Genomic DNA, 24727 nt, shown 5'->3' with positions numbered 1-24727 from the left:
GAAGAAGTGCATCAGCGTGGTTTCTAATTAATGCCAGTTCCCGATACAGGACTGTCAATGTCTAGAGCTCTTTGAATGCCTGGTTCTTGTTCATTCTCAGTAACAAGTATTTTATACAAATTGTGTTTCCCTCTCAAAAAATATTGGCAGGAAAGGTTTTGTATGGGAGTTGAAAATATATAGCAAAAACGAACAGAAATTTTCAAATAACATAGTTTTTAATTGTGCTCTTAGCAGCACCTGGAAAACCTTAAGCAGCGTCAGAAGTCGATGATAAGCAGGTGAAAATGCAGCCTTAGCGTTAGTGTTACTTGTCTCGGATGCACCAGGGAACTCTGGAATCTGTCCTCTTCCTGTGATGGTTTTTCTTGTACGTTGCACGTACAGAACCATCATGAAGATGGAATGGGCACAGAAGGAGGGGGAGAAAGTAAACTAAAACCCTCCCCATAATCACACAAAGGGAAACCTCCGCAGGAAGATGAAAGCACGTTGGATGGAAAAAATAACTAGAATAAAAATATTTGTTATCTAACACCTTTGGCCAAGTCCTTTAATACGTGCCAGGAAATGGAGGCGAGCGAAGCAGGGGACTCACAGACCACCCCCAGCCGCCCGCCCTGTGCTGTCTCGCGAGGAGCCCTGGCTCACGCGCCCGCCACCGCCCAAGTGAAGCGTCAGCCAGCCGAGTGCTGCTGCCGTTCGAAATGATTTTCAGAGCTCATCAGCTACAGATTTTGTTCTTCGGTGAGCACACCGAGAAGAGCGGTTATAACCGTGAGGACTGGAGAGTGATTCAGCTTTTCGTGTTCCTTTCTAGGGGGCACAGTCTATCAGCCGGTCACAGTCGTCACTCCCCAAGGCCAGGTGGTGACACAGGCGCTGTCGCCCGGCACGATCCGGATCCAGAACTCCCAGGTCCGTGAGCTGGCCCCGCGGGGTGCTTGGGGGTGTGTTAGCACAGGGACGGGGGCACAGGCGGCCCGGGCTCCAGCCGTCCCCTCGGCGTGAAGGCCATGCGGGCGGTCTCCAGTTAACCTGAATGTCGGTGTCATGCGTCTTCTTCACGGTTCATCTTCCACATTGTTGCAGAGTTCAGAGAAGCCTAAGGAAGGAGGAAAAGGTCCCTCCCCACGAGGGGCCACTGCTGTCCCGTCTAACGCGGGGCTGTGTGGTTGTCTCCGCTTCAGCAGGGCGGAGGCTGCGTAGACGCACCCTGCCCGGACCCCCGGACGTTCACCCCGACCCAGGCCTCCAGCTGAGGGGGTGGGCTTGGGCCGGCAGAACGCCAGCGCTGGCAGTGCCGTGACGTGCCCCGACCTGGGGGTCGTCTTACCCTCCCTGTGCCTTTGTGGTAACGCGAGACCAGTCCCCTCTACGTTCTAGGGATATACACACACATTTTTTTAATGTTTTACACTTAGCTAGGTTTAAATCAGAAGCAGTGTTTTCGCCATCAGTTCTTACTGAAGACCATTGATTCATTCTTTATGTTATTCTTTGTCTTTGGCCTGCACAGATGCTTTGTACATCCTCGTTAACCACTTTGAGGCCCGGCCTTGGGGATGTCAGTGTTTTCTTAAATCAGAAGCAGGTGTGAGAGGGCCTGGGTCAGGGGCCGCCTGGGCACACCTGAGGCCAGGACACGAGGTGGCCCCCAGGCCCAGCCACCCAGCGCCGGCCTGCCATCCCCGGCCAGCCCGCCGTGCCTGAAGTTTTCCATTTACAGTGGCTGGGAACAGAAAGCTGGTTTTCAGAGCGTTTCCTGGCCTCACAGTGAACTGTTTTTAGCGGAAAGAAACACTGTGAAGTCCAGTGCTTACTGGTACGGTGGAGGCTCATTCGTTCTGCTGTTTAAGGAAGAATTTCACCGAGTTTACATAGCAGATGTGCAGAGTTTCGGTGATGTCCGCGGAGCCCCTGCTCCCTGAGGCTGCTGGCCAGGAGCCGCCTCTGCTCTGGTCCTCAGTGACCCCGCAGCCCACCCTGCACTTGTCCCCTCCCCGTCACAGCCCCGGTGTCTGTCCCTTGCAGGGCGGCAGGGCTGGGGAGCTGGAGAGACGAGCCCCGCGCAGGGCGGGCAGGGGGTTTCACAGAAGAGTAAATAGACCGGCTGGGGCCCGGCTGGGGCCTTCTGTGACCAGGGAGCCCACGCGTGTAGGTACGTGATCCTGCAGAGCTGTTGTGGTCACTCCGGGCGTTTTTCCTTCTCATTTGGCCGACGTCTGGGTTCTTGCTGGGCTGCAGGTAGTTAGGGTGAGTCCCTCAGCAGTGACGGCTTCTGTGTTCTAGAAACTGGAGGTCAAGAGAGCGCGCGGTTGTCTCTGACGGCGCACGGCGGTGGCCGGCCCCTCCCCGCGCCGGGCGCATTGGCCACGGGGGCGTTTTCTGACCTGGCGCCGGTCACACGGAGGAGCCGGACGCTCTTCCTGGGCTGTGCCACCTCTACAGAAGGGTCCCCCGTTGTGCTCGCAGTACATACTCATTTAAAAGCATTTTTTCCCGAGAAAATAAGAAGTAGCCAGGGCAGTGAGACTCCACTGATTTCTCCTCGCCCCACCCTGCTCCCCTTTCCCGGGATAGTCTTATTTGTACAAAACCGTTATTCGTATGGGTCGGGGTTGTGCTATTGTCTGACGTGTGACAAGTTTTCGCCTCCTTTTCGCGATTTACGGTGATGCTTGACTCTCTGGTATCAGGTCGCCCTGTGCCCGCGTTGCTGAGAGGCCTGGACCAGACTCACAGCAGCTCCCACCCTCACCTTCGCTCCCCTTGGGTGACCGCTTTCAGGCCTCCTGGCCATTGCTTCTGCTGTTCCCTCTGTGTTTGAAATAAAATCCCCTCCCCTAGCTCACCCGTACAACCTGTAGCGTGGGCTTTCTGTCCTGCTGGGGGCTGTGCTCTCTCCCGTCCCCTCCCTGGCCAGGATGCCGTCCATGTAGACACAGTGCAGCTGATGCGTTTTCATTGTGAACATCCTCATGAGCGTGTAAATGCTGGTTTCTGCTGAGCTGCGTGTGTAACCGTGATCACGCTGCCCGAGGTAGCAGCTGGGTTCTCCCCCACCCACCCCCGCACAGTTTCCATGGCGTCGGCGGCTGAATCCTCACGGATGCCTAGCATGCTTTCGGTGTCCCTGTCAGGTAGCTGGTCGGGGCCGCGTGGCCTCGGGGCTCTCGGCCTCCTGGTCTCCACCTCGGCCGGGCGTCGCGCGTTGGGCATCCGGCGCGTCACCCTGAGGAACCCCTTCTCCGCGAGCCCACGTCTTCTACTTTCTAGGCTTCACTGCCCCTTCGAGAACTTGCGGAGAAAACGTGTGTGGAAGGTGCCTCGTGTTGGGACTTAGCAAACCTAGAAGTGACTTGGTCTCATCCTTGACACGCAGTTGGTTTGCATGTACGATTCCAGGTTGGGAAGGGGCTCCCCGGGCGCCGTCAGTGTGTTCTAGCAGCCGCGCTGCCTTCGAGACAGTCAGTGTGAGCTCCGCTTCCCCGTCTTCCGTGTTTTCTCCTCTGTCAGATGCGTCTCTTTCCCCTGAGTTTTTGGCGCGGGTCTTGTTTGTCGGCTGCGCTGGGCACTGCCAGGGACCTCGTGTCCTTGAGGCTGGGACATTTTCCTGACCTCTCTGTGACAGCCCCGCCCCCGCCCCCAACCTGCACATTCTCTCCTTCCAGAGCCCTTACAGATCGGACGCTAGACCTTCTGAACCGAGTCTCTTGATTTTTCTGTATTTTTATATTTGTATTCCCATTGTCTACTTTCTATCTACTTTCGAGAACTTGCCTTTTATCTTCCAACGCATCTGTTAGGTTTTACATTTCAGTGTGGTTGTAACTTCTGAGGCTCCTCTTTGCCCACTGTGCTCTCCTACCCTTGGTTCACGGATGGTTGGCACGTGCTTTGCTTTCTGCACTTGCCCTGTTTCCCGCACATCATACCGTTCATTTGCTTTGCTGTTGGCTTTTTGTGAGGGAGGCGTTCAAGTGTTTGGGGGCAGTTGGCTGTCCTTCTAAATGTAAACACGAGGCACTGGAATGCTCTTTGGTGCTCGTCAGGTGCTGTTCTTTGGCGGGCCGGCTCCTCTGTGGCCTGGCCTCCAAATTCTGCGCTCCCTCGGCCTTTTCTTCCTTCATTTCCCCGGAGCAGGACTCTGATCTCTTGCTTGGGGCGGAAGCATAGTTGCAGGGGCAGGAGTGGGCGGGGTCTCCCACCTTGTGTGCAGATCTTCTTCACCCTCGTTCTGGCCTCGCCCCTCCTCCCACCCTCGAGCTAGGCTCGGTCTTCAGCCTCTGGTCTGTTTCTTTGGGAAAGAGACCCCGAGTCTCTGCAGGGCTGGGGGCAGATCAGTCACCCGCAGAGAACGATGGGGAGTGGTATGGGGGCCCCGCTGCTTCTTAAATGGGTTTTCACCCAGTTTCCTCGGCTTTTAAATCCCCCTGCCACGCGCAGGCTCAGCTTTGCTGGAGGGCGGGGGGCCGGTTGGCCGGTCCCCCCGCAGGCCCTCGGCTTCGTTGGCCTCCCCAGGCCCCCTTGGTGGCATCTGTGAGGTCGAGTCATGTGGCCAGCTGTCACTTTCCCTGTTCATGAGTCCACACTTGTTTTAACCCTGCACAAAAAAAGCAACACTGAAACTGAAATACATGTCACATTGCATGAAGAAGGTCATGTATTAAATTGAGGCAAACACGGCAGACAGGTTCCATTTTGGCCCTAGTGGAACTAGTTTTAAAAGCCCATTTTTCATTCTTTTTCCTGTTGCACACAAGTGTGAGCATATAGGCATTTGCTTAATACTGTTCAGTCCTCGGGGCTTCCCCGGCGGTCCAGTGGTAGAGAATCCGCTTTCCAGTGCAGGGGACGTGGGTTCGGTCCCTGGTCGGGGAACTAAGATCCCACATGCCGCGGGGCAACTAAGCCTGCGCACCACAACTACTGAGCTCACGCATCTCAACTAGAGAGGCTGTGTGCCGCAAACTACAGAGCCCACGCGCCCTGGAGCCTGCGCGCCACAGCTAGAGAGAAGCCCGAGCGCTGCAACGAAAGACCCCTCGTGCCTCAACTAAGACCCAACGCAGCCAAAAATTAATCAATCTTTAAAAAAAAATACTGTTCAGTCCTTTAATGAACAAACACATGCATTCCAGAAAACAGTTATGCCCTTAGTAATAATCTTAGGTTTTAAGAAATTTTAGTTAGTGGTTGTAATGTCTCCTTTAAGTCATAAATTCTGTCTGTTTAGATGCTGGTGTTCAGTCTTTTAAAGAATTATCCAAAATGATGTCAATCTAGAGGAAGAACAAATAATAGATACCTCTCCAAAATAAACTTCCAAGTCCTGTAAATGATGTTTATGACTGTATTATACTGAAACTGACCTACAGAAGTTGATGCGTATTTATTGATTTTTCTTTTTTTTTAGTACATCTTTATTGGAATGCAGTTGCTTCACAATGCTATGTTAGTTTCTGTTGTACAACAGAGTGAATCAGCCATATGCACACATGTACCCCCATATCTCCTCCGTCTTGAGCCTCCCTCCCTCCCACCTCCCTGTCCCACCCCTCTAGGTGGTCACACAGAAGTTCTAAGGTAAAGCATGGATCACAGTGGAGAGGTCCCGATGTGTCTGTGTGGAGGCCCCAGCGCGGGGTGTTGGTTTTCTCCCTGGTCTGGGGCATGAACGCCACTGGCACCATCTCTGCAGCCCCTGGCTGGACGCCTGGGGCATGATGCTCTTTCCTCGTGTTTGTGTGAGCGGACGGACGCTCATCTAAGGGGACTTACACACGTGTCCTCTCCTTCCGAGATGGAATGAACAGGCTGTATCTCAGGCTCTTCCCAGGGTGAGGGGGGCAGTGTCTTGAGTGGCCGTGGAGCCGTCTGGGCAGAGGTCATCGCCTTGGCCCCCTGCTCTGTGGTCGCTCTGTCCGCACTTTGTGTGCTTCTTTCTCTCCTGGCCGGGCTTCTCTAGTTAGTGGCCCTTCCAGCTTCCCTATCCATCCTTGTCGGTTGCTTGAATCCTGCTCCAGGCCAGGAAATGGGCTGTTGTCTCATCTGTCGCCAGAGGAGACAAGCTGAGGACAAGTGTGTGCGAGGGCGGGGCTCGGCTGCGTGCAGGGTGGGACACTCGGGGCTTCTCGGTGCCCGTCCCACCTGCATCGCCAGACGGGGCCCCTGCGCGGCTGAGACGCGAGTGTAAAGGGTTACAACGCGAGGGGCCACATCCTCGGAAAATCAGCCCTACAGGGTCCCAGTGTTCATGCCTTTCCTGTAAATAAGACACGTAGCTGTAAGATCCTTGGTTGTTCTCTACACCTGCACTCATAAGCTACTTGGGTATGTCATCATTTTCTATGCTTTCTAACATTATTTTTCAATTGTTTAAAAGCTTCAGTTACAGTTAAACCAGGATCTCAGCATCTTGCATCAAGATGACGGTTCATCTAAGAACAAGAGGGGGGTCCTGCCGAAGCACGCCACCAATGTGATGAGGTCCTGGCTCTTCCAGCACATCGGGGTGAGGACACACGTGCTCTGCAACTAGCCAGACCTCCGTGATGCTTTCTTTCTGGCTGATTTTCTAGAAAAAATGGACTTATGTGGGCTGGTAGGCCTGGGTTTAAGAATCGGTGTTCTGTTGACTGTCCATGATGGGTCGAGCACAGGACAGAAGGGAGGGTTACCCAAAAGCTGGTGACAGGGAGTAAGTTCAGCCGCTGTTAACGGTACGCGCCCGCGAGAGAAACTGCCCGTGGAGGGTGCCTGCGGGGAGGTGAGGTTGATGAGAGAAGTGGGCAGAGAAGAGGTGCTCTGGGGCAAAACCTTGGAAAGTAGCGATGTTTGATACGTGGGATTTGGGAGGGAGATGAGGAGTCGAGCTTGTGGACGAGGGGCGGCACGTGGCCGTGACCGTGAAGGGGAGCTTGGTGTGCCTTAGGCTGCGCACCCCCTTTCCTCACCTGGACGTCGGCACGTCCCCCTGAAGCCGTCCTGTCTCAGGGTGCACGCTTGCCCACCGATTTCTGGGGAAGGCTGGCTGGTTCCCCGCCTGAACCCAGTCCCCACGCCCCCGACCTCGGGGGAGGATGTGACCGCGAGTAGCTTCCAGGAGTGACAGCCTTCTCGCTGCTGCTGTGTTGGGAAGGACCGGGCTGGCCCCGGGGGGCGCGGTAGGATGGAGGTGGGAAGGTGGGCGCACCGCTGGGTTACGGCCTGTGCGGGCAGAGGGAGGGGCCCAGGCGGCGTGTGGGCGGATGCGGAGGTCCAGAGGGTCTGGAGGGCCGGGAGGGAGAAACCCCTTTCCGCGGACCTGTCCATCCGCAGCCCCGGCCCGGCCGCTCCTGAGGGCTGAGCTGGTCGGCCCGGACCTGCGCCTGGGCGTCAGCGCTGCCGTCACCCGCTGCGGCCGCGTCCTCACTGCCCCGGCCTCCCCGCCTCCACCCCGTGCGCCGTGGTGCCCTCGGGTCTCCGCAGCGCCCCTTTGCCCCTGGGGGCGCCCCCCGCCCGGGCTGCGGCCGCGTCCGTGCCTGGGCGCCCGCCTCCGTCCTCCCCCGGCTGTTGCCTCCAGTCCCTCTGGGGTTTGGCCCTGGTCGCTGCTGAGACCCTTTCCTCTGCCCGGAGCTGGGCTCTGCGGGCTGTGCCCCGGCCCGGAGGGGGCGGCTCACATGCCGCGGGAGAACGCGGTCGTCATCGGCAGTGCGACCCCGCCTAGAAGCTGGTCCTAGCGAGGGTCACGCGCAGGGGAGACGTTTAGGGACAGAATGTTACAGTGCTGTTTGCTGCCATAAAGGGAAATGGGTTGGTGTGCACGTTAGGAAGGTTGTACAGCGAGTTAACACGGTAAGCGAGGGCCAAAAGCACTAGGAAGCTGTAGGTACGTGGACGTAAGTGAAAAAGTAGAACGTACATGTTTCTAAATACATTGTATTACAACCGATAAATGTGTCTGTAATGTAGTGATTGGACTACAACACAAGTAAGTGATGGAATTGGCTATTTTCCTGTTAAGTTTCCTTTAATGTTTTAATCATTTCTAAAATAGACCCTGCTCAGAGGTTCAATTAAAATGCCTTTTTTTTTTCCCTATGAAGCATTTCCTGTGTCTTCTTCTTGACCTCATTTCTCTGAAATACTGTCCTTTCCTTGTAGTTTTCCTGACACTCTAGGCAGCACTCGTTACTGTTTGGTGGGTTTTTTGTTTTGTTTTGTTTTGTTTTCTGGTTTGTGTACTTGCTTCCTGCCCCCTTTTTATTTTACAGCCTTTTTGTTTTTGCGGTACGCGGGCCTCTCACTGCTGTGGCCTCTCCCGTTGCGGAGCACAGGCTCCGGACGCGCAGGCTCAGCGGCCATGGCTCACGGGCCCAGCTGCTCTGCGGCATGTGGGATCCTCCCAGACCGGGGCACGAACCCGTGTCCCCCGCGTCGGCAGGCGGACTCTCAACCACTGCGCCACCAGGGAAGCCCCTATTTTACGAGCTTTTTAAAGGACAAGAACAATATTTCTGTTTCCATAAACTCTCCCTTGGGGCCAGATGCTCACCTATAGAATGAAAGTGAGTCACTGTGGGCTAGTGTGAGGAGTGGGACCACTGCTGTTGAGATAAATGCGGTTATATATCCCAGAAGGCATAGTGCCCTTCCGGACACACGGAGTGTTCGCTTAAAAAGCAAAAGAGACCCCCACCTCCTTACTTTGTCGGTGCCAGTCACCCCCTGGGGTCCTGCTCGGTGCAAAATAAGGGCCTTCAGTGCGTGCACGTTTTAGAGTGAATGTCGTACTGGTTTCTACAGGCAGATGGTAACCGACCTTGGAGAAGTTGTTTATTACTGCAGATAGAAATTGTTTTCCTCTGGTGCGTCTGTGAATTTTGGTACAAGCATACTGCACTTTATTGCGCTTCTCAGATGTTCGTTTTTCACAAACTGAAGGTCTGTGGCAACCCTGCGTGGACCACATCTATCGGTGCCATTGTTTCCAGCAGCGTTTGCTTACTTCTTATCTCTGTGTCACATTTTGGTAATTCTCTCAATATTTCAAACTTTTCCATTATTATTTGATATGATCTGTGCTCAGTCATCTGTGATGTGACTTTTGCAAGAAGGCTCAGATATGGTTAGCATTTTTTAGCAATAAAGTATTTTAAAATAAGGTATGTACATTGTTCTATTAGATGTAATGTTACTGCACACTTCATGGACTACAGTAGAGCCTAAACATAACTTTTATGTAACATTTTTGGAAACACAAAAATTCGTGACTCGCTTTATCGCAATATTCTCTTTACTGAGGTGGTCTGGAACTGAACCTGCAGTATTTCCTAGGTGTGTCTGTATTTATTATACTTCTGGCTTTTTCTGAGTGAAATGTTTCGGTCATACGTGAAATGAAGAGTAAATAGCAGACACCCCGTCCCCAGCCCTCAGTTCGGTTCTCTGCCAGCTGCACACGCGAGTCTAGTGACGCCGTAGGTGACACCCGTGCATCCCAGTGTCAGCTCGTGCTGGCGCTTCCCGTGACGGAAACGTGTCGCCTGAATGTGACGGCCTGGAGCAGCCCCATCCGCTTCCTGCCTCCTCTTGTTCAGCCGGCCCAGGATGCGGGGAGGGTGTGCACTGCCCTGCTCAGTTTCCTCATCGTAACATCACGGTGGCGGCAGCTCTGTGTCCGTGAGGAACCAGTGAATCTCCGTAGGATGTACAGGGGTGACCTGCGCGCTCTGTCTTGCTGTGGGTCGAAACTCAGCCATTTATCTGCTTTAAATGGTTGCAGTTTATGGTCCTTGAATTACACCCGTAACGTTGATACAAAGCCATAGATTGTGCCGGGTGCTTAAGGCAGCAGCTGGTGCAGCCCAGGAGCCCCTCTGCGCGCCCCGCGCCCTTCCCCTCGCCGTGGCCTTTGAGTGTGCGGACTCCTGTCTGCGCCACACCTCTGCCTGGGCTTTCACTAGCTGCTGCAACACCCGTGCTCTTGGGCTGCTGGGAGAAAGGCTTCATTTGGTTTGGGCATTTCTGGAACACATGATGAGACTGAAGCCAGGTTTTAGCTGCAAGCACCCTTGACGCCGGGTTTACTAACGATTGTTTGTGTGCCTCTGTTTCACCAGGAGGATCTTGGTTCCTTTTTAAAAGCTGGAGCTCACGGTGGCCTTCTTTTCATTTTCAGCATCCCTACCCGACAGAAGATGAGAAAAAGCAGATTGCTGCTCAGACAAATTTGACGCTCCTCCAGGTGAACAACTGGTAAGCTGCCCCCGCTTTCCGAAACGGTGCCGTCCGCACGGCGGAGCACCTGCAGTCCTCACGCCAATAGGTAGTAGATTTTGGTTGAAGTACATGAGTTCTTTTAACTAGCATTCCTGTGTTATCAGAGTCTGGAATCGGGGGCAGCCAGGTAAGCGTAAATCACACACACTTTCACCTTAAATTTTCAATGCTCGGGACCCCACTAAGGGCCTTTGGCCGACATCCCCCTCCCTCGATTAGAAATGGGTTTCTCCAGGGCATTAGCCAGCGCCCCTCACCCCAGCCTCCACTCACAAACACCATGTTTCTGTGGACGAGCTCCTCTGGGCGGTGGACGGCCGAGGTGAGCTCCCCTCACCCCGGTGGCCCCTCCGCACCCCTCACACCTTTTGAAACCCGTGTCACTTGTTCAGCAGTGACTGGGGGAGGGAGTCCCATGGCTGGCCGGCCGCGCGGTGGTCCTGCCCCACAGGAGGCCTCAGCGTCCTGAGAGGGAAGCGTTTCTTTATGAAACACCCTGTTCTGCTTCTCGTGTCACATGGCAGTGTGGACACTTGGACCCTGACCGTGATGGTTTTCCCTTACACAAGAGGCGCTCACATCACTGAGCGGCGTTGAGGTCTGGGTGTGCACTTGCGTTCTGCTTGCAGTCATTTGCCTCATTTTTATTTACTTCTTATTCAGATGTAGGAATTGATTTCAGGTTAATGAAATTGGCTCGCGTAAAAGAAAAGGAAATACAGATTCTACCACTTGTAAACATTGTTATCTTTTCATTTTAACTGTTAAAATTTAAACTTGAAGGTCAGGTGAGTTCCAACATAAATGATAAATTCTTCCGTTTTGGGCAGTTGTGTATGCAGGAGGTATGCTTTGGCGTTGCATCAGGTGTTTCCAGTATCTTGCACTTGGGCCAGTACTTTTTACTTAGCTAGCCATAATAGACCATACCCTTTGAATCAGCTCCTGTTAGACCTTTTAGATAGAGTGTTAACAGGAGTTCAAAAGTTTCGAGTACTGTGTGGCTGTGAGTTTTGTAATGTCTTAGCATGTTCTCCGTTATTTTCCTGCGGTCCCACGTAGAGACTGTGTGTGGTTTAGTGATGGATGGATTGAGGGATGAGAGACGCAGAGGTGCGTCTCTGGATGTTCTGGTGTGTTTATCGCCAATCAGCCTTCTCCTCGCTATTTGTTCCTCATTCGTGGGCTCCCTGCCCTTCCCTAAGTTGCTCCTCTGCTGTCTTAAGAGAATTGTCTTATCTAGAAGGTTTGACCTCAACTTTTAACTTTGAAATTCATCACAGTTTAAAACATGACTTTTATAAATTCTAAACTTTCTAAAGTCTTTTAGTTAATATTTGAAGCTATTTTTACCTCTTCTGACTTTCTTTCCTTTTATATTTGCAAAAATTATATCTTGGAGCGAGATTGGACAACACTCATCGTTAGCTTAGGCCTCTGCCTCGTAGCAGCTTTGACAAAGATGGATAAAGAGACAGATTGAAAGGTAGCAGCGGGTGCCCCTTCCCAGGTGGCGCTGGGGTCGGCAGTGAGCTTCCGGGGAGTCCAGCTCACGCTCAGCTGCAGGGACCAGAGATCGACGCTGAACGAAGCTCTGAGGCGCCGGCCCGGTCATTTGTATTATTAGAATATGTCCTAGTGCAACTGTAGATGCTTTTGAATCTTAGGACTTTGAAGTTAGGCAACCTCAGAGCCGGACATCTGTCCACACTCAGGGCTTGGCCGGGTGGGACCCTCAGATAGGAGACGCACAGCCTGCAAGGCCTCGGGCGTCACGACTGCAGGGCGTGTAGTTTTGCTGCTTTGACCTTCCTCTTCCTCAGAGAAAATCATGCCGCATTCACAACGTTGACAGTATCATCAGTGTCATTATGAATAGCAGTTTCACCGACAGGGAGACGTCGGTTACAGTGGAGGAAAGGTCCCATGGAAGAGCTGGTCTGTATTCAGATGAATCACTTTAAAAGCAGCCCTGTTCTCTGGACATTTAGATAATATGCGTGTCGTCACCGAGTGCTGCTTCTAACAGGGAATACGTGTTCCTGCTCGTGTGGTTCGTCAGGCGGGCCTGTGACTGCCTTGGGCGACCTCGGAAAGGCCGTTTTGACCTGTTTCCTGCTCGCAGGTTCATCAATGCGAGAAGACGAATCCTGCAGCCGATGTTGGATTCTAGTTGCTCAGAAACTCCAAAAACAAAGAAGAAAACTGCTCAGAACAGACCCGTCCAGAGGTTTTGGCCCGATTCCATCGCCTCAGGAGCTGCACAGCCAGCCGCCAGCGAGCTGACCGTGTCCGAAGGTGGGGACCGGGCCCGGGCCTGTGCCCTCGCAGCCGGTGGGCGGCCGCTGTCCTGGGGGCTGGGGGGGGTGTGAGGCTGTGAACCAAGGGCAGGCAGTGGTCGTTCTGCATCTGACCACGAGAGAGCGCTGGTCCCGGTGCTTGTTAGGGGTGCAGGTGTGCCCGGGAGAGCCGGGTCCCAGGCCAGTCCCCCGAGGTCCCTCCCGCCTCTTTCTGTCCCTCCTGCTTCGGTGCAGCGAGTGGACGTGTCGTGCGCTCACCACCTGGCGCTTCACTCTTTCTGTCCCTGCGGCCCTCATCCAGCTGTTCTTCTTCCCTTTGCCCCGCGTCCCCTCATCACGGGCCGCTGCTTCTGTGTTTAGCTGACGAGCATCTTCTGTGTGCGTGAGTTCCTCACACTTAAGATGGTTGTGTGTGTGTATTTTTAAATGTAATAAGTTGTCTTATTATCGCATTCTTACCTTCTCGTTCTCCTCTTACGTTTTCCGCTCAGCAGTTTACTGTTATTCAGTTGGGAAAGTTTGGGGCCATTATTTCTTCAAATATATTTTCTGAGCTCCCCTCCCCCAGGGGCTCCAGTTGCCCCTATGATAGGGTGTTACAACTCACACAGTTACTGCTGCTTTCTCCAGGATTTTGGATTCTTCTTCTCTGTTTCATCCTGGATAGTTTCTCTGTTTCTATTCTTAAGCTTCCCCAGTCTTGTGTTCCGCGATGTTTAATCTTCCGCTAATCCCATCCCTGTGTTTTTCATGTTGGACATTGTCTAGAAGCTCCGTGGGAGCTTTTGTATCTTTCACGGTCTACTGAAGTTTTGAACAAACAGCACACAGTCTCCAGTGACTGTTTTGATGACCTCCTCTGCTCCTTGTAACATCTGTCAGCTCTGGGCTTGTTTCTGTTGACTGAATTCTCATTATGGGCTGTTTTCCTGCCTGTTTGCGTGCCTGGTAATCTTTGACTAGAGGCCAGACATTGTGGGTGTGACCTTATTGGGGGATGGGTGTTTCCGTGTCGCTCCGGGTCTCCCTGAGCTATGTTCTAGCGGTCAGGTTACTGGGCACTCTCTGATCCTCTTGGGCTTTGCATTTGCAATTGGTTCTTGCCTGGTGGTCCCGGCAGTGCTGGGTCCTGGCCTGCTTTTCCCCCTCGACAGAGGCAAGACCTGTCAGTGCCCGGCCCAGGGCCTGTGCTCCAGGGTGTGTCCAGTCCAGCTCTGCCAGCTCTGGACACTGTGCTCTGTGATCTTTGGGGCTGATTCTCTTCCTGGCCTCGGTTGTTTCCTGCACACATGCACTCATCTGTCCTCTGCCAATGCTCAGGGTGTCCCAGAGCCGGGCTGGCCCTGGGCTCGGAAGGGGCCCCTCACGGGATGTGCCTGTAAAGCCTTGGCTTCTTTATTTGGGTTTTGATAGGCAGTGGCTTTACCTTCATACTTAGATCATTTGTATTTTCCATTTTTGTTTTCCTTTTTAATTCAAGGATTAGTTAGAAAGGTTTTTTTCCTCTCTCTCTCCCCCTCCCTTGCCCCGCTCCTGGAAAAGGCAATACCTATCCACTGGGGAAGAACTTCAGGCAAGGATATCCAGTGAGAAGTACTCTTTCCTCCACCCTGGCTTCTTATCTTCTCCAGAGACAACCCTTAGTACCAGTTTCCCGTGGAGGCTCCCAGTGCGTGTCTGATGCCGTGGTCTGTGCACAGACAAGAATGAATGCATGAATGAATCATTTTTAGAAGTTTCCTAAGCGTAACGCTACATGAATTATGTAAACCCCAGATGACACCTTCTTGCTTTCTTCACCCGCTGGTGCTGTGCAGATTTTTATGGACGGGCACGTGTGACCCACCACGTGGGGTTCCCTAGCGCAGCGCCGTCCTCGGCCCAGCGTGTCTCATCGGCGTCCCGCTCGCGGGCCCTTGGTGCTCTCCCCGCTCCGCTGTCGGCTGGGGGAGCAGGAACGCGTGTCGCAGGTTCTCCGTCTCCGTCTCAGACCGGCCTGCCTTCCTCTGACCCAGTCCTCCCGCCCCGTCTCCCCGCTTTGTTGTCTCGAGGCCTCTCCCCCGTGTCCTGGGTCTCTTGTCCTCTGTGTGGCGCTCGCTCTGCACCCCGGGCATCTGTGCCCTTTACCGTCCTGACCCTCGGACCCTCTGTAGACTGAGAGCTTAGCCGCGCAGGGTCTGGGGCCCATCCTAGAGACACGGGTCCTTAACTCCCTGCGATGGTCCCAGGAATGGGCAGGGGGCTTCGCGGGAGGTCAGGCAGCCCGGCCCCACAGGTCGAGGGGTAACAGTTGGCCTCCGAGCGCCGATGGTATGGTGACAGCCGCCTTGTGCCGCAGGAGCCGTCGTGACCATCACCGCGCCCGTGGGCATGAACGTGGACAGCCTGCAGTCCCTGTCGTCGGACGGGGCCACGCTGGCGGTACAGCAGGTGATGATGGCCGAGCAGAGCGAGGACGACTCGGTGGACAGCACGGGGGACGGCGGGGCGGCGCTGGCGCCCGGCCACCTGGGCGGGCTGGTGCTGGAGAACAGCGACTCCCTGCAGTAGGGCCGCCCGCCCCGCCTTTTATAGTTGGCACAGCAAACGTTTTACACAGTTTTATTTCTAATATGTTTTATATGTAGGCATAGAAGAGTGCACTTTTGTATTTCCTAGTAAGCTTCCAGGGCGTCTTTGCTGGTGCAGCGACTTCTTTCAAGGTGTGTGTGTGCGTGTGTGTGCGTGCGTGTGTGTGTTTTTAAGGAAATTCTTTCAAGGTTTAATGCTAAAAGTATGATGAATGACAGACCCCCTCCCCCGCCCCCTGAACCCCCGACTAGATTAAGGAATAGTGCTGCCATTTTCTAGAAAATCATGCAGTTTTAATTTAGCTCTGTGGTGAAAGCAGGTCTCAGTGGGCTGGTTTATTGACGGAGCCCGTGGATTAGGAAGCAGCTTCTGGCCCTGAAAAGTGCCGGTGTGAGGCGGATGACAGCACACAGCAATAAACCGCGTGCGACCTGGCGGCGAATGTATGGCGAGTTAAATGTGGTTCCGTTCGCTCGTGTTCCGTGAGCCTGTGTCATTTGCTGTATGTGAAAAGAAACTCCTATTTTTACCTTGCTGGAATTATTGGATAAAAAGCTATTTTTATAAATTCGTTATGAATTGGATGATGACTATATCGAGGATAAAATTTCTAGAGGAGAAACAGTACATGCTTACTGTCTCAATTTGGAATGTTCTGAATTGACCAAATTTGACGAACCTGCCCAAAGTTAGCTAGCATTCCATGGCTCTCTGCTATCCCAGGGTAGCAATTTACATTTACTCCTATAAAAGAAACACCTATTTAATGAAGGTTTGATATCTTCAAATTTTAGTCTATCCGTAAGTGCTCAGATTGCATCCTACACTTATCTTAAACAAACATCTAAAGGTACTTGCTAAGTAGAGCTTAGGTAAGCTAAGAAATGGTAGCCAGTGGTCAGTTAAAAGCTCTTACTGACATACTTCAGTCTAATTTAAATTTGACCACAGTTAAATGGTTAGTGTACCATGTTAGCTGGGTGTTGTTTTAGAATTTTTTAGTCAGCCATATGTTACGTGTAGAATGTTTATGATAAACTAATATGAAGTGTCCTCTATCCCGCTGGCTCAGAGCCGGGGTAAAGAGCAAGCCCTCGGCTTTGTTCCACGATTAACAAACATCCCCTGCGGGACGGGAACGAGTGGGGCCTGGAGGATGGGGTGACGGTGGCCCTCCTGCCGCCGCGTCTCACGCTGGTCCTGGGGTCGGTGTTCTCTCCTGCACGTGGTCCTTCCCTCTGACTTGATCACATCAGATCTGGAGTAGTGTTGGGACTTCGGTTCCTGGTGACCAGACGAACCGCAGAGCAGACTGGGTTTGTTTCCTTGGGTTTTGATTTGTTTCTGTTGGTTTGCTTTCAAGTGGGGCTTTTCCTCAGAGAGGAAGCAGAGGCCCTGGTTTCACGGAGGAAATCTTCGTGTTACCGTCAAGCTCAGCGCACTTCTCAAGGACAGTCTTACGGTCGGGAAGATCGTCAGCTCCTGAGAAGCAGTGACAGTAACTGGTTGTGGACCAAGGCTACATGGGGGTATTCTGAGCTGGTGCAGGTTGTTTTCTGGAACTGACTTTCCCCCCCGAAATTATTAATAATTAAAGTTACTCATAGGAGAGCACTTCCTAGGTAACTCAGAAGGAAGCAAGAAACACACAGGAATTTCTTTTAAAATATTTCAGGAGGTTTAAAAGAAAAACTTGATTCTCGACTCTTTTGGGGGAGAAAATAACATTTTAAAGCAGCTATTGCGTCCCTCATTTGTAAACAATTTCAAGTATTTTAAGTCAAGTCTACACCAGTTTAAAAGAGCATTTGAAGTCCAACGAAGTTAGAATTTAAGACGAGGCCCTGTGGAAGCTGGCCAGCCCCTCCCTCCCACCTCCCTCCCTTCGCTTCCCCCCCCCCCCCGCCTGCGCCCCCCCCCCCCCCCCGCCTGCGCGCCTCCCCCCCACCATCCCTCTGCCCTTGGGCTCAGATCAGTGACAGGGGCAGGTGGTCGCGCCAGGTCCGCGTTTCCCTGCAGCAGAAATCCTGTCCTGGGATGTGTGCTGCACAGGCCACGGCAGTGCTCACGCGGGGCCGCGTGGGGGTCCAGCCGTCGGTGCCCGGGGTCTCGGCCACACTCCCTCCAGCCGAAGTCTGCGTGCTGCTCGCCACAGTCAGAGGACAAGGATGAAGCCCACTCGAGAGAGGGCGCTCTGGACACAGCCTGAGGTTCCTTTAAGCCCTTCCCCTGAGTAACCAAGGGGATTTTAAACAACCCGACAGGCAGACTGTTAACTGCTGCCCGGCGTATTGCTGGTCACTTGGTCCCTAATAAATACCCGTTTTCCAGCCCTCGGATTTTTGAGAGCATCTGTGAGCGCACGACCCCGTTGAGCTTTCATTTTAAATGAACGAATTCGACCTTGACTTCGCTTTTGTTAAATTCTTTCCCTGTGAAGGATGCTTTTGACGGTGGTTCGAGACCCAGGTTAAGCGCGGTGTGTTACCTGCTGCTCAGCTTGCGAGCCGGTAGCGGACGGCTGGTCCGTGCCCTGGCCACGCTCCAGCTGCTGCACTAACGGAGCTTTCCGTGTCTTGATTCCAGAAATAAGACAGTGTAAGCATTTATCCAGCATGCAAAGTGAGATGGGCCCCGGCCCCAGCTCGCTCACAGACCACAGAGCCCTGATGCTGGAACCTCAGCCCCGAGGGTCCCGGGAGTCATCTCTGCATAACCTGCCCGTGACCCGACTCTTACCTGGGCGAGAAAGTGTTGGAGCACTTTTTCTTTCAGACAAGCTCAGACATCCCCGGAAGGTGAGAACGGCCCACCTCTGGCAGTTAGGGACAGGAATAACTCCGCCGTCCTCCCGTTTCCGTTGTTTGGTCTATGAACTGACAATCTTTAAATGTGAACACTGTAACAATTGTTTTCTCGGATTGTTGTCTTTGAAAGGGATTTTTGTGAAGCAACTGATCTATCAAAGCAAAAAAATTAAAAACAGAAACATGCTTCATGGACGTTTTATTTTCTAGAGTCCGTGTCACCGCAGCTGCTTTTCCATTTTGAGAACAACATTCAGACGTTGGCATGTTTGCTGGTGGCGCTTGGGGTCCGCGGTGAGCCCCGCGCATCCTTAAACTGAGGGCCGCACCGCCCTGGCACGTTCGGGCCCGGTTACATTTTCAAGAACCTTTTCTAAGTTTCTTCAGGTCATCATTGGTTTTCCAGGAGAAAAACTGGAAAGTTTTTACTTGTTTTTTATTGTAGTTCACCACAAATCTAATTACTGTGATAGTAATGAGAAAATGATTCATTAGTAGGTATTGCCTTCGATGGTTCACGTTGTCACATTACCCGCCAGAGCAGTTGCCAGACATACTGAAGGGGGGTGTCCACTGAAACACTGGCAGAGAGTTTTAACTCCCAAACCGTTTATACTTACAAGCTAAAGTCCGCAGACTTAAGTGATTTTGTAAAGTGCATCTGAAATCGTGAACTTGGCTGGAATGAGGAGTGACAGCTATGTAATGTGTTGCTCCAAGACATTGTTCGGATCCGTTTGACGGAAAAAGGGAGTCACCCCCCTCTCTCTCCAACTCTTTTGAGGTCAGAGGGGAGAGGGTAGGCGTGAAATTTCACCAGGTGAGACCTTGGCTCAGCCCTGGGCCCCTCTGGGCTTCAAGGGCTTCATTTGTAAATGGGAAGAAGTTGGTTTATAAAAGGAAGAAATTGCTTTATAAGATTTGGTCTAGCTCAAGGTAATATTTGATGAATAAAATTCTACCTAGAGAGAGGTGAGTGAATAAGTAATGAGCTAGCAAATCGTGAAACTAAGAACGGAATTTGGACCAAGTACCCAGTGTCTTCATCCTGTTGCATTAGGAGACGTCCTGAACAATGTGTGTACTGTGTTTAGCCCACGTGCTGTGTCACACACTCCTAACAAATTCTTAGCGCAAGCTAGTTTTGCCCTTTCACAAACAGATCCTCTTATTTTCACTGAGACCTAAGGTCTCCTTACCATTTTAAAACTAAAATTTGCAAAACAGTAGAGCTATAGCTTAATCACTTAACGAATGCTGGCCTAGGGGGCGGGCACCTCCACCCACTGACCCCCAGCCCAGGCCCGGCCTCTGCAGAGGAGGGTCCAGGGCCATCTCAGCTCAGCAAGATCTCTTCCGGCTCTTCCCTGTTAGTCTATAAAGGACTAGTTAGTGTTGCTTAATGAAATAATTTGGTAAGTATTTTACATACAAATAGTATTGAGAAGGCATTGCTCGCACAGATGTTTCCATTTTTTTATATCACTGTTTAAACGAACCCAAGAGCGCACCCTATAAAAGCCAATAATGGCTTTAATATACAGGGATAAATCAGGAATTCTTTTATCCCAGTGTCTTTGAAAAGGAACATTTTAGTGATGTTGATGGCTCTAGTTGCTTACACAATTTTAGAAAATGGTTGGGAGAAAAAAATCAGGTATATTTAAAAAATATTTTGCTTTATGTTAACTCAGTTTTTTTTTTTTTTTTTGATATTAACACTGCAGTCAATCCAAGTAAGTGGTGAAGCCCTTTGTAGTTTATGCTCTGAGTGTAGACCTGAGTTTTCCAGCCAGAGAGTTCTGTTGCAGGAGGACAGCCCTGGAGCTGCAGGAAGTGCTCCCTGGCATCAAGCCAGAGAAGCCAAGGAAGGGGTGTTCCCAGGAGGAGCGGAGTGTGGGGACGTGGGACGGGGCCCCAGGCACCCAGCCTCAGGGACGCGGGGCCCGGGCCGAACCGGGCGGCCGGGCTCCCAGGGCTGGTGGCCACGAAGCCAGCGGAAGCTAATGGAGGAGCTCACCGTCATCACCACAGGGCGAGGAGGACCTACGAGGCCGAATGCACGAGTCAGAGGACGAGGCCTGGTGGATGCGGCCAAAGCAAAAGGGCGGCAGCCCGGACCGCCGACAGGCGACACTCGGGGAGAAACGCGGCTCCCTCGCTTTCCTTGTTAGCATCCAAAGCTGGCGAGGAGTTCATATTGAGGGTAAAGGGAGAATTCTCGGAAATCAGAAGAACGGGGCAGAGGATCGTAAGTTCACTGAAGGGAAAACCCGCGCAGCCAACAAGCACGTGAAGACGTTCTGGGCCTCACCGCCGCCAGAGACTAAACCGAGACCACGAGGAGACTCTGCCCCTTGCCCGGCAGCGGTTCGGAAGGTGGCACCGAGTGTGGGAGCGTCACCGGGATGGCCGTCCCCAAGGAGATGGAGCTGGACTCTGGTCCTACAGGCTCTGCCAGAATTCCTCTGCAGGGTCACGTGAGGACCTGCAGAGGTGCCCGCGGCCGTGCTGTCCGTGGCGGCAGGAGTCAGGGAAGCGCCCTGGGGGTCCCTGCCGAGTGGAGCGGCCGTGCGGTCCGGGCTCGGACAGCGACGGGCGGCACGTGGACACTCTCGGGGCTGGTTCTGAGGACGAGGGGTTGTCTTCTCTTCGCCGCGTGTCTCATGCTACGTGGCCGAATGCCGGACACTTTTTGTAGAAGGGCAGAGACCAAAGCCGAGAGGCCTCGCGCGGAAGTGGGTGCAGCCAGCGGCAGGCTCGCGGTGCGGGGCTGAGTCCGTCTGTTGGGCCCTCGTGCTGGGTTTGGGGTTTAGTTTGGTCGCTGCTTTCGTGGCCTTCAGACTCCTCCTGCCAGAGGGTCTCCGTCCGTGTTCCTGCCCGGCCTCCAGCTTTCTGCCTGCCCACGGCTGGGGGGGGGGGGGGGGGGCGTGTCTCTCTGCTCTGTTCCCCCCGCCCCGCCCCCCAGGTGGAGGCAGGTGTTCTCCTGGTCCAGGCTCGGTCGCAGGCAGGTCCTGCGTCCTGGGGCCCAGGGGTCAGCCTTTCCAGCCATCCTGCCCCCTCCCGCCTCTGCCGCAGCCTCTGCCTCGCGTCTGGGTGTGGTTCGGGGTTTGGGGGCGTGTCCCTGGGGCGGGGCTGAGAGGCTCCCTGCTCCTCCCCAGAAGCAGCAGCCTTCACCTGGGTGGGGTCGGGGGGTTGTCCCTCCCCCGCTGGATTAAGGCTTTGCTTCGAAGGAGGGGAGGGTCAGGGTGGTGGGTGGCGTTTCACGCCTGCTCCCCCGGGGCACCGGGCTGGGGGTGTGGGGGAGGTCTCCAGCCCCTGCCCTGCTCCCCGGCACACGGGGGAGAGAACGCTCGCCGGCCGAGGCGGTGCCCTTTGCAGCTGGGCTGCCGGCTATGCCAAAGGGGAACCAGCCTGCAACCCCGCCTCCCGCCTTGGGGGGCTTGTCCCTCTTTCGGATTCAGTCACCTGCTCGCCTTGCAACCGCAGCTCTCTGAGCTCAAGCAGCATTAAAGATGTAGATTATCCACTTTTTCTCCTTGATAGGCTGCGAAGTGTTCTCATGGCCTCTACATCCAAAATGGAACTGGGGCCCCAAAATGATTACTGAAAACAAGATTTTACGATCGGTTTGAGTGGAGAAAAAGGAAGTGGAACCAGACCTGTTTCACCATTTAGGCACATGGGAAATGTACGAAACGCTGTTTTTCAAGGATACATATCTTTCTGACGGTCCCAGGGAGGATGCCTGGGAGGGAGGGGGGAGGGAGGCGTTAGGAGTGGGTCCTGAGGATGAGCCCGTCTCAGATGAGGTGGGGCCTTGTCCAGACAGGGTCGGAGTGCACAACGAGCTCTCTGCACCGCAGGTCAGGAATTAAAAATGGGAATCGGGAGTGGGAAGAACTGTGCCTAGAGACTGTTTTCATTGGGAATTGAAGGGGCTGTTCGGTCGCCTCCCACCTTACTGTTGAGCGACCTAAAGCCATTCCCGTCTTGCTTCTTTGCCCGGCAATGCTGGTTCGCGGCAAGCCTTGGGGTCTCCACAGGTTAATTTCCCCGCGGTGGCACAGCAGTCTTCCCAGGCCCATGTGCTCTTCTAGAACTTTGTCCGTCGAGCAAGTCCCCTTCTCTAGAAACTGGCTGAGGTCTGGCTTCGCCTTGCCGTCGGGCAGGATGCGTGTCTGTGACGCTGGTGACTGAGGTTAGAACAAAAGTGGACAGCGTCCTGTTGGCGCTGTACCACTCGGGACGCGTGCCCTTGTAAGGAAGCCCAGGCCACGTGCAGAGTTTCCAGCCACGGCATCAGCCTCCTGCCACGCACGGGCGGGTGGCCTCGCAGACGCTGGGAGCTGCGCTGGGAGGTGGGGCAGCTGCTCGACGTGGGAAGTGTGAGCAGGTAGATGTCGTCGTTGCCCGATGCTGCTGGGGGTGCCTACCTGGGCAGCCCCGGTGCCCGCGCTCCGCGGTGCCCTGCCTTCGCGGTGCCCCTTCTCCTTCACCACGTCAGGCACTGGACCCAGGAGAAGACAGTGAGCCGCGTCGATTTTGATGCTGGTCTGGATCCAGTCACTAACCTTCCCCCCACTTGGATACTGGGCCCGAGGAGAGGCACTGAGAGGGGCTCGAAGGGCCCATCTTGCCAGGGACGCCGCCCTCCAGCCCGTCACCTGCCTTGTCCAGGGTGCGGAGCTTACGTTTGGCCCTGCGGTGGTGTCTTCAGCGAGGACAGGCATCCGGGGCTGTGCAGCGAGGGGCTCAGCTTCCCACCCGCTCCCTCCCGACTGGTGTGCTTGTAACTCAACCCTGCCTGCTGAGAGCCCTGGGGCTGCAGGAGGCCGGGCCTGCCTGGGACACTCCTGACCTGATGGAGGAGGTGGATGTGGCGATCCCCACGTGGGCCGGCCCGGTCCCACCGGGGGACATGGCTGGGCTAGATCACGGGAGCCGGAGGCGTCCATGAGAAGGCTGAGCCATAGATTGCAGAGAGACCAGTCCTGTCGCTAAAGCGCACAAGAAACGCGCCAGCGGCAAATCAGGTGTCCCTAGGACGGAGGCTTTAGGGCCTTGTTTAAATTACGGCCCGTCTGTAACGAGCAGCCTGCGCGTCCTGGCGATTAAGTGCCGCTGCGTTTCTGAAGCGATGATGCGTGTTCTCGAACCGCCAACGGCTGCACAAATGCGCACGTGGCCGCCCTCCGCGGACCCCCCAGTGCCTGCCTTGCCCAGGAGGCTCCACGTCCTGCAGGGGCAGCCGCAGCAACTGGGGCTGCGGGCTGCCCGTCCCGCGAGGTCACGTGCCCGGCCGGGGACGTAGGCACCAAGGGCTTGCCCGAGCCAAGGCCCCTCCCCGGGTGGGGGAGTCACTGCCGCCCCCATCCCCAACGTCATGGCTGTAGGGAGGGGCTGGGGGCTGGGGGAGCCCCTCAGCAGCGTCCAGGACCCTGGCTTCCTCCTCCTGTCCTGCCTTGGGGGCTCCCGCAAGACCCCGGCCAGGAAGCAAGGGGACGCGGTGCCTCCGCGGGGCCCACCCTGCATCGTGTTCCCCTTGCTGCAGCGTCACACGTGGAGGGGGTAGATCTGATGGTCCCGCAGCACTTCCTCGTCTCCTCCCCAGCTGCCCCCCTTCGGGGTGTGTTCGTCCCCTCGGGGCTCATCAACTGGCCTTTGACGGTTCCCATAGTCTTCCAGTGGCACACGTGGTTCGTCCATCTCCCCCTTTCTTTCAAGTTGTAAACCTTCAAGTAAAGACGTGCTCCAAAATACTGCACTCTACAATTCTGCCCACCCAGTTAGGGATAGCTGACATGTATTCATTATTACACAATACTGAGATGCTCCCTTAATTTTAAATTTCAAAAAAAACAGAGAACTTGAAAAGTTCTGAGGAGATCGACTCCCAAAGGCACGCCGCCCGCCCGCCTTGCCATGGTGACTCAAGGGTGGGGATCCTGGACTCGAGGGCGGTGTGTCCACTGGCAGAGCCCACGCGAGCATCCTGCCCAGGGGACCCCGGGGGGCACACTGAGCCGTCTGAGCAAAGCTCCAGTTCCACGGCCAGCTTTTAGGGACCCCGGGCGGGGGGCAGTCTCTGAGGCGGGGCCAGCCTTCATTCAGAGCCGACCTCATCACACCCACTGGCTCTCCCCAGCTCCCAGACGCCGGGCTGTCTCTCCCTGCCTGGCCCTGCTCATGGCCCGGCCTCCCTCTCCGCTCCCCTGCTGTCCTCCTGGCCATTCTGGTAAAGCAGCGGTCCCCAACCTTTTTGGCACCAGGGACCGATTTCGTGGAAGACAGTTTTCCCACTGATGCGGGGTGGGGGATGGTCCAGGTGGTGATGCCGGTGGCGGGGAGCAGCAGTGAAGCTTGTCCTGAATGCCCGCCGCTCACCTGCTGCTGTGCGGCCGGTTCCTAACAGGCCGCGGCCCCCAGGGGCTGGGGACCCCTGTGGTAAAGGATTGAGGAGGAGCTGGCGATGCAGCTCTGACGACGCCTGCCGGCCTGGACCCCTCCTCTGTTCTCGTGGTTTCGTGGCCTCTGCTGTAAGAACCGCATCAGGAGATTCTCGGCAAGACCTCTGCACACCGTGGACTTGCCGTGTCCAGAGCACCGGCACACGCGTGCTGCACGGGGCTTCCGTTCACCAAAGAGCCGACGTGAACTCCACCAAAGCCAGCCTCTGGTGGGTGCATGGCTCAGACCAGGGCAGACGTGCTCCTGCAGGAACAGAGCACCGAGCCAGAAGCGACGGGCCACCTCAGCTGCGGGGCTGCCCTCTGACTCGGC

General features: G+C 54.6%; 1 protein-coding gene across 17 annotated transcripts in view; it reads left to right on the top strand.

Moving 5' to 3' along the window:
• PKNOX1 (PBX/knotted 1 homeobox 1) overlaps positions 1 to 17026 on the top strand; it is a 48783-nt gene extending 31757 nt beyond the window's left edge. For 15 of the 17 annotated variants that reach the window (XM_030835506.2, XM_060297742.1, XM_030835507.3 and 12 more), the window contains 5 exons: positions 821 to 918; positions 6389 to 6517; positions 10166 to 10242; positions 12392 to 12564; positions 14905 to 17026. In XM_030835506.2, coding sequence (XP_030691366.1) covers positions 821 to 918; positions 6389 to 6517; positions 10166 to 10242; positions 12392 to 12564; positions 14905 to 15116 — 689 coding nt within the window. In that variant the 3' untranslated portion in view covers positions 15117 to 17026. The remainder of the gene's footprint in view (positions 1 to 820; positions 919 to 6388; positions 6518 to 10165; positions 10243 to 12391; positions 12565 to 14904) is intronic. The other 2 variants (XM_070045410.1, XM_060297746.1) reach the window with 2 other exon arrangements.
• Positions 17027 to 24727: the final 7701 nt, after the last annotated feature.

Source organism: Globicephala melas, chromosome 4 (genome assembly GCF_963455315.2).
Source record: "Globicephala melas chromosome 4, mGloMel1.2, whole genome shotgun sequence".
Lineage (NCBI taxonomy): Eukaryota > Metazoa > Chordata > Mammalia > Artiodactyla > Delphinidae > Globicephala > Globicephala melas.
Note: the sequence above shows the minus strand (reverse complement) of the source record. Positions and strands in the feature narration are given on the sequence as shown.